The 9,756-nt window shown below is 31.3% G+C and overlaps 1 protein-coding gene across 3 annotated transcripts; it reads right to left on the reverse strand.

The window, feature by feature from the left end:
* Positions 1 to 1,486: 1,486 nt before the first annotated feature.
* LOC114183151 (WEB family protein At2g38370-like) lies at positions 1,487 to 4,903 on the reverse strand. 3 transcript variants are annotated; one of them, XM_028070061.1, is made up of 2 exons: positions 4,459 to 4,903; positions 1,487 to 3,182 (listed from the first exon to the last, which is right to left on the reverse strand). In XM_028070061.1, the coding sequence occupies exons 1-2, from the start codon at positions 4,657 to 4,659 to the stop codon at positions 1,692 to 1,694; spliced, it is 1,692 nt and encodes a 563-aa protein (XP_027925862.1). In that variant the 5' UTR covers positions 4,660 to 4,903; the 3' UTR covers positions 1,487 to 1,691. The 3 variants fall into 3 exon arrangements, with proteins under 3 accessions (XP_027925862.1, XP_027925860.1, XP_027925861.1); XM_028070059.1 differs by having other exon boundaries at positions 1,487 to 3,188; positions 4,459 to 4,902; XM_028070060.1 differs by having other exon boundaries at positions 1,487 to 3,185; positions 4,459 to 4,900.
* Positions 4,904 to 9,756: the final 4,853 nt, after the last annotated feature.

Here is a 9,756-nt window from a genome sequence, read left to right on the forward strand (position 1 = left end):
CATTCATAATTTTGAGTAGTTTAAAATTATAGAAAAATGTTTACATAATTAACTATATTTTTTATAGAGTTTAACATCTATATTAAATATAAGATAAAGAATGTGAGATGTTAAAAAAATTATATTTGTCAGTTAAATAATTTTTTAATAGACATTTTCATTAAAGTAAAAAATTAATTAAATTCATTAAAGTAAAAAATTCATTAAATTGCCTGAAATTAAGGGACTGTTTTATATGAAAAGCATTACATATATTCTTGATGTTTATTTCAATAAATCGCTTAGTAGTAAATTTCAAATTTATAATCTAAGATATGTTAGGCAAAATGTTTTTTATAAACAAATTGGGTCATGGTTAGACACTTTAAAATTATGTTTTGAATGAGTTATGTAATGAAAAATTTGTATTTAATAACACTATGGTTAGATGACATTCATACTTATCTTAATAAACTAAAAAAAAATCGACAACAGAGTAAGCAAATTTCTCCCTTTATCTTAAAATGATCGTAATTTTGATCTTTTCAAAATTTTAAACGCTCTCATTTTCTAATGGAACACTAATTATAATATTCAAGGTTTTACTATCCATTAAACTACAAAACATAGATTACCAATCCAATTTCAAAACGCATTAGTTAACTGTTGAAAAAAAAATATCAGTTCCAAATAAACTTTTATTAAATGATTATGAACTTTGATTAATTAGGTTAATGTTTAAAATTCGTTAATAACTTATCTTCACATGACATTTTATTAAAAACACTTATTTAAAATATTAGTCATAAAGATTTATTTAATATTCAGTAAACAATAACGCTCAGATAATAAAAAAAATATTCAAACAATATAAAGTAAAAAGAAGTAAAAATGTGAAGTTTATATAACTTTGTTTAAATAATGACTCTTATATCATATTAGAAACGAATTTTAAATCTAATTCAATTCTACAAAATCAATTTATAAAATGAAGTTTGCACTTCACTTATATATTATATGAAACTTCTAACAATTTGATAAATTTATTTTTAAAAAGTATTATTTGAGAAAAAATTTCGATAATGTGAAGTAAAACCACAAGCCAAATAATCCACAGTTTAAGAATCACTCTAGCATCATCAAGTAATTACCAAAAAGCATAATCATGAATCCTAACAAATTTTAACAAAGAAGTTAATTCATGTTTGATTAAAAAAGTTATGTGAATTATTGTAAACAGCTAAAAATCCTCACAAATATGAAAAATTACAGCTAGACTCACAAATAATTGAAAACGTTATTTCTCCATTATTGTTACTTCTTAATTCAGATAAGAAAAATCTCCAAGCATTTCACAATCTTTGATCTCATTTCGTTTTCAATCAAATGCTTGACATTATTGTGAGAACGATGCTTCAATGCATGAAGGCCTTATTATTCTTACTCTAGCTTTTTATAGAACTGTGTATAAATATAGCAGTAAAAAAAACATTAGGCAAATGAAAAATTACAACACCACGATTGAAGAGGTTATGAATTCATATGAATCATCTCTACAAGTCAATACACATTATACAAGCAGAATTGCAACCTTAAAAATAGTTAAACACAGTTAAAATACAAGATTCTATTTAAGCAAGCATTACAAATCCGACAAGCACTGATAAAAGATGCAACTAGAGTCTAGCTTTTGGCTTCAAACGATGAATGTATCACCTCAAATTCAGGGTTGGCTTCTTCTTATTCTTCTGCTGTTTTGACAAGATGTGAGAGAATCGTGCAAATCCAAATTTATTTCTCTTGGTAGAAAACAACTTACGACCAGTTACTTTCTCAACTTGTCTGTTGTCAATTGGTGGATCAATGTTTTGTTTCCCAAGCATCTGACCCAGAGACACATTCTGTTTCATTGAGATTCTTTCTCCGGCTTCAAACTCTTGTGGTTGAAGCAGCTTTCGGCTAAGTATTTGTCCTATTGATAGGGTTGACTTTAGAACTGGCTTGGCTTCATCATTCACCAGATGCAATCCATTAACATCGAGTAACCGAGGATCTCTCCAATGATGAGACGAACAAGAGTTTTTGAACTTGGTGGAGTTTTGTATAGAGCGTCTTTTGTGACCCTCCGAACGCCAATTCCTTAAAGCCTCTTCAACCGCTACCTTGTCTCTATTTGCAGCTTCTACCCTTTCCAGAGCTTCTTCAAGGGCCTTCTTGCTGGTTTTAACTTCCTCTGCAGCTTCTTCTACCCTTTTCAAAATCTCCATGTTTGACAAATTTCTTTCATCAACTTCAAGCATTGCATTTGCAACTCTCTTCCTAGATTGTTCCTCTGCATCACGTGCTTTGCATCTCAGAGCCGTGTACTCTTCAAATGAAAGGGTAATCTGATTTCCAGGTAAACTCTCATTTTCATGATGAGACAATGCGTTAATTTCTGCAAGGGCAAAAGCTTCTGCGGCTCTAGCAGCTTCTTTCATTTTTCTGGCTGCTACCAATCTGATTTCAGCAGTTCTTATCATGGTTTTTGTCTGTTCAATCTCAGACATAGTTCTCAGAACTTCTGCTTTTGCAGATTCTCCCATTATTTTGAAATTCTCAGCCTCAGAACTCAGTCGCTGGAGCTCTCTAGTAATAACTGAAGGATCCTCTGAAGCATCTTTGATTTCAGCACCTTTTGCTACTTGCAGCCTCAATCTGGTATGGTTTAGCTCTTCCTCAAGAGAAGATATTTTTGAAGTATTTTGAGCTAACCTCTCACGAGTTTTCTCAAGTGAGATTCTTTCCTTCTCTAACTTCTTATTAAGCGATTCTACAGAAGTTCGAACATCAGCCAGATCAACAGTAGTTCTGGATAAATTCAACTTGGCCTGCTTCAGTTCCTGTAATATTACACCCGGCGCAGATGGAAGATGGGAAGCAAAACCTTGGTTGGAAGGTTGAAAAACATTCAATTGACTCATTTGGTTTTCCTTTTCTTCATTCTCTTCAACAACTGATTTTCCATCACATTCCCCAAGCTGAAGATTCAAATTCACTTCAGACTGTTCCTTCTGTATCTTTGATTTCAATTCTTCAACAAGCTTTTTGGTACTTTCCAATTCTTTCAACACATCAAGAGTTTCCCTTTCTTTCAAGATCAGTTCTTTCTCCAACACTGAAGCCTGCTCCTCCAGTTTTTCAGCGCTGAGCTCTGCTGAGTGCTGCTGCTAACCAAAGATGGGGATGGGTGAGATACTTGAAAATTTAGCTCAACCAAATACTTGAAAAGGAAATTTAATGAAAAACCCAAGATTAACAAATATAGTAAGTATAATGCCAAGGACAAAACGTAGATGGTAATTAGCATAATTTTGGTTTGGGTTAAAGATCAACACATTACTGAAGTGAAACTTCACTTCTAATTGGCTAACAACACCCAAAGCACTTGAAGTATTTAAATTTTGTCCTTAAAACTCCAATAGTTTCATTCCAATTTACCAATCAAGAAATTAATACAAAGATAGCCTTTTTAACTTTTTTCCTTGAATTTTAACAGCATTCCCCATAAATGACTTAAACAACAGTTCATGGGATCCAATCCTCGTACAACACAGATATAAAAAGAAGGAAGGAGAGAGGGATTTGAATAAAATTTGTTGTTTGCTTCAAAGGTTTAGAGGGAAGGGAAAATAAGGACCCCAAATACTTTCCCTCCAACTAAGAGTTCTCTTCTCAAAACAAGATGCTTTTATTTTTTCCAGTTCCTCTCCTCACTGGAAACTAAATCGTAAGTCCAAGGTTCTAAATTGCAATTACAGTCATGATTTTGCCCAAAACTAAAAAGAAGTAAAACAAATGCGGCCCCATTTATGACCAGAGACCCCAAAAAGCCTTGAAATTGTGCCACAGTTGCAGCTGCAAATCATTTTTAAAACCTTGAAAAAGTCTCTAGATCTTTTAAACCTTGAACAAGGTTTTTAAAAACAGTTCACAACCACAATTTTGAACGTAATGTGAAGGTGTTTGAAGCCTCCGACCACAATTGTAGCCGCAATTTCCTGCAATACCAAGAACTCCACAAAAATAGACTCTGCAGCCATAATTTGAAACCTCAATCTTAAGAGTCCCTTTCCCTTAATCTTAACCCACGAGCCAAAGGAAACAAGGAGAAACAACCTAGAATGACAACAACAAAACAATTTTTCGACAGCAAACATTAAGGAAACAGCACAAATGAGTCCATACACTGCAACATATCACAACTTACCACACAAAAATCAAACGAAAAACAAAAGAACCCCAGTTTCTCCCACTCCACGCAAGTAAAACAACAGAGACACCCATCAAAATTCCATCAACAAAGGTACCACCTTTTCCACTGAAAAGGGAGAGGAACATACCAAAACAACGAAATGGCAGTATTTTTCAGCTTGTGTGGTGCTATACGTAGCAATGCCACAACTCAATTAGAGAGAGAGAGAGAGAGGGAGGGACTACCTCAGAATGAGAAGGCACACACGTATTAATCTTACTGTGGAGGGGTTTCCAGTAACCAATACCCCCAAACATTGTGACCGCATCCTTCACCGATTCAAAGGGTGCTGAAGTATCAACCTCCGTTCTCAAACTCTTCTTCTCCGAACTCCGTTCTCCTTGATTCGTCGTCGTTTCGGCCACGTCAGAACCTCCCATTTCCATCGCCACCTGCACAAACAAACGGAAACAAAAGCAGAAGAGAAGCAGCACAAAAACAGCCTCGTTCGTGCTTGCTAGAATTTGTAGCACGCGACAAAAAAACACAAAGTGAAGAAAAGCGACAAGTAACTAAGGTGAGTGTTTGTGTTGTGTTTTAGTACACAAAGATGTTGTCTTGTCGCTCTCATGCGCTTGGCAACGAACAGTAGAATCAGAGTGAGAGGGAGAAATCAGAAAAAAGGTTCAAGTGAACGTTTCAGAATGAATTTCCCAAAATACCCATAAAGTATTATTATAAACAAAAATCATGTTATTTAATTTTTAAATATTGAAAACTTGATTGAATCTCTAAAATTAATCTGAATTAAATATTTATTGATAAGAGACTAAATAGACAAATAAATAATCGATGGAAAAAGATTAAGCTTAATATTTTTGAAGTTAATAAAATAGACGTGTAACTAATGTGAGTGTTGTAGTGTGGGCCCCACACCCACGCAGTTTCAACGGTTGAAGTGTGTGAACGGTAACTAACACAGAAGTGTTTGTTTACTTGAATTTGATTTTGAAAATTTTGACGTTGCAACTTTAAAGCGTGCGTGCTTTTGAAAATTTGATTACGCTGGTTAGATTGTTAAATTTAAAATTGGTATTCAAATTGGTGTAGTCAACGCTGTTTCGGGGATGCAATTCTAAAAGTTGACTTTTTCAGTTTGTGATTAGTTTTTTTAGTTGGCCGGTGATCCTGTAAGTAAGAAATATTATTCTTTTTAAGGTTTGATTTTTCATTTAGCATTATTTTTTATTAAGAAGTTTCAAGTCGATTCTTACTTTGATTTTTGTTTCAATTGAATTTTAAATTTTATTAAAACGTTTCAATCATATACTTTTTTGGTAACGACGTCAAAATTATTATCAACTGTGGTGTGGAAGTAGACATGCTTATTTTGTAGTTGAGCTGCGGATGTGGCATACTAATATTTTCTGACAGAAATTTGGGTTAATAACAATATTAAAAAATGTGAGTGAAATTCTACTTCATACATAACTAGAAGTAGGGATTGCAATAAAGTGGGACGGGACATATTTTGATATCTCTTACACATTTTCAGAAAACAAACTAGGTCCTGACCGTGTATACGTACGGATCTTTTCTTTTCTTTTTTACTTAGAGATGATTTTTATCTATAATAATCGAGTATATTAACTTTGGTTTTTAGGTAGGTTTATTAGTTAATAATATTTTATTATTTGTAAAAAGTAAAATATTCCTGTAATAAATTCGAGATATCTTTGTAGTATTTGAAAAAAAAAATTGGGTTTTTGTAAAAGTTAAGTTATCAAATCTAATAAATGCTTTTTTCAAAATACGTTTAAGGAGTCTATGATTCTGGCAATCTAGTTTAATCGCAACAAATGCACCCTTATTTTGAAAAACAGAGATGTTTCCTTCTTTTTCATCCACCGGTAAATATAGTTTCAAAAATCTCTTCCAAAATTCGATTATGTTACTTCATCCTGGTGAGGTAAGGTTAATTGTTCTTCATCCTGCTTGCGTGATTGATTCGTATTTTTTGTTTGTGTAGATCTTTTCGTTCTTTGATTTCACTCAGTATATTCGGGTGATATTTTTTTTGTTAATTTATTTAGGAATATCTTTCCTTCGAAGAAGGTTTTATGATTGAATGGGGATTTAAGTTGTCACTTGGAACTAATTAGTTTACCGATCCAATAGGGAATGTATTTCATATGGATTTTGAAGAAAAGTTAATTAGGAACAAATTGTTTCGTATATCGGCTGATTTTGAAGATTTATATAATTTGGATGACGTGCATTATATATGTACTCTGTTTTGTGGAGATCGTTATTTTCGAGTAAGGATTTTTAATTTGGGTTGGGATGAAATCCGATATCCTGGTTTAGCCAGTGCTGTTGTTGTTGAGGATTATATACTTGTATCCGTACCCGTACATGCTTCCTCACCGATTCAAAATCAATTAATTAATTTTATAAAATAATATAAAATTATGGTAAAAGAAACATAATATAGTCAAATATTCAATATTAAAAGGAGACTTGTTTCTTCAATTTCAAATATTTAGAAAGAAATTATAATTGTATACATTTCAAATTAAAATACCAAATAAAATTTCATGAGAACAAAAACATTTATTAAATTTACAAATGTTAATGAAACCTAGTTAATAAAATTTAAAAATATTTTTCAAAAAATATAAAAAGAAAATAAATATTTAAATTAAAAAATATTTTAAATGTTTGTTTACTTCAATTTTTTAAAATTCTAAAAGTAATAATACATCACTTGATCAAAATCACACAAAATTTAAAGATTTAAAAACAATAGAATTTTAGTATATATCTTTCATCTTTTGAGCTTCAATATATGTTGAATGGTGATAAAAAAAATTCATGACAATTACATTAAATTATTATATTATAGTAAATAAAATTTATTTATACAATTAGAGTGATAAAATTACATATATGATAGTGAATTAGAAAATAAAAATAATTATATAAAAAATAGAAAAATAGTGTTCTACATGATAAAAAAAATAACAAATAAAAATATTAAAAAAATTATCAAATGTGTCTTAGAAACAATTTGAGAGACCATTGAATGAAATCGTACAAAGAAAAATGATAAAATTAAAATTGTTTTAGCAATGGTAAGAGATAACGAAAATTGTTTTAACGAAATAAAAAAGTTCTTCAAATGAAAATAATAATAATATAATAAAGAAGATAAATTTTTTATATAACCTAATAAATGAAAGGTTTATGTTATTGAACATTTAAATTGACAGAGTTAAACATTTTCATGTGAAAAGAAAAATATACAATAAATAAAAATATTAAAACAAAGTACAAATATTCAAATGTGAGACAAAAAATATTTAATTGACATACATCATTTAAACATAATTGTGTGAAACATATGATAAGACGAAAAATATCTTTGGAGATGCGAAAAAATTTCATGACAAACCAAACAATTAGAAGAAATAAAAGATAAAAAGTGTGTAGTGTGTGTGTGTGTGTGTGTGTGTAAGGTTACTTAATAAACTATAAGTATTTTTATAATTTAAACGGGGACCAAAATAATTCGGGGACGGGTATTATGGAGAGTATAGAGACGGGGATAGGCAGATATGTACATCCTCATCCTCATATGCATACTGAATTGAAAAAGTTGGGTATTCCCCATACTCACACCCAATCAATGTGGGAATTCTCCGTTAAAACGGGGATGAATTCGAACAATTCCCACGTGGCGGATTTATTTGTCATCCCTATACACAATGCCTCCATACTTTTAGGGTTGCACCTCAATTCACCATTATCACAATCCCATTACACCACACTCTCTTGAATCCTTCATCAAGAAATACTTCCATTATTCACCTTCATTTTTTATATCCACGCCATTCCTCTCCATCAATTCACACATAAAATCACATAGAAGAGCCCTTCATCCACGCTTAGTGGCACTCCATTATCCTCTCTAATAAACTCCATTGTTCATCAGACACCATCACTCATCACTAAACTGAACACCAACAATCTTAAATTCCTCTTCATGCGATCCAAAAGAAAACCCATATGAACTATTACGGAAAACTCCATTGACTGCCATCATTCCCATGAAGAAGGACTTCAACACCCCAATTGACAACTTTTGCATTGCCATAAAGCTCCAAACTTAACTTAAACTCAAGGTCTTTTTAAAAATTTGTGAAAGAAAAGAAAGAAATTGGATCAAAAACTTGGATTTTGAGGAAGACGAAGGCGACAAAGTGGTGGGAAATTGAAAATGGTGCCATAATTTAAGTGGATATGAGCTAAATCTGCAAGGGTACGACATTGGCTCAGTGGTTGAGCAAGGAAGAAGCCATGGGTGTTTGGCTTTGGTGTCAGTTGTATAATGAGGAAGAAGAAAGCGGGGAATGTGCGTGAAAAGAAAAAAAGGTTGATTGAGATGCAAGATGGACACATCATTTATTAGGGCAAACATCTTCTCTTCATAAAGTGAAAAAAGTTGACACGTAACAACTGCTTTTGCATATCAAATTTAAAAAATTAGACATGTATATGTTGCACTTTGTCACATCACCACCCTCCTAACGTCATTTTTTGAAGATCTATTGGAAAGGACTTTATTGAAGCGTTTTAACAAAATTTAGGACTCAATTGAAACAATTAAAACTTTCCAACCAAACTTAAAACTAAGCGAATAATTAAGCCTTTTTTAATTAAATATATTTGAAGTTAATTAGTTCACGTGAAATCAGTTTGGGAAGTAATAATTGTTATCATTATTCAATTGAATCGACAAATGTGTATTCATGATTAAGAACTAGAATCCATGCCATTATCAAGTGTTTTCTTTTGTCTCCAATCAAACATGAAAGAATGATTTATGATAATATTGACCTTAACAAATTATAAATTAGATCTAAGAAAAAAATGCATTTTTTATAATTAATTTAACTTATTTGTTGTTATTTAATTAGATTAGGTTGATTCAATGACTTCATAAGTATCGAAAAATATTGAATTTTAAGTATATAAATATGGTTAACTAATTTAGATCCTCAAGTTAAATTGTGAAGCTCAATCATAAATCAATGAAGAAAGATAGGAATAATTTAAGTTTTGTTTATTTAAATATAATAGATGTGTTGTATATAGGATAATGACCTCTTATTCTTAAAGGTGTACTGGATATAAATATAATAAATTTGGATTATGTTAGATTGGTCAGGTTAGATCCGAATCTGATCTAACTCGACCATTGTTCATCCCTAATTTCATGTAATAGATTTTTATAAATAAGGGTGCCTAAGTTGTTAGAAAAGTATTCGTTTAAGCATAGATATGTTAAAATGAGTTATAACTCGTAAGTTAACCAGAATCGATCTTGTGAGTCGGGTTTGAGTTGTGATAGGTTGGAAAAATTCATTTTTTTTTTAAAATGCAGGTCAAATTAAACCTTACTCACTTAACCACAAGTTAAATGAGTTTGATTTGGGTTGAAGGTGGGTTTACCCGTAACCCACGAACAACGATCCTTTATT

This window comes from Vigna unguiculata, chromosome 5 (assembly GCF_004118075.2).
Source record: "Vigna unguiculata cultivar IT97K-499-35 chromosome 5, ASM411807v1, whole genome shotgun sequence".
Lineage (NCBI taxonomy): Eukaryota > Viridiplantae > Streptophyta > Magnoliopsida > Fabales > Fabaceae > Vigna > Vigna unguiculata.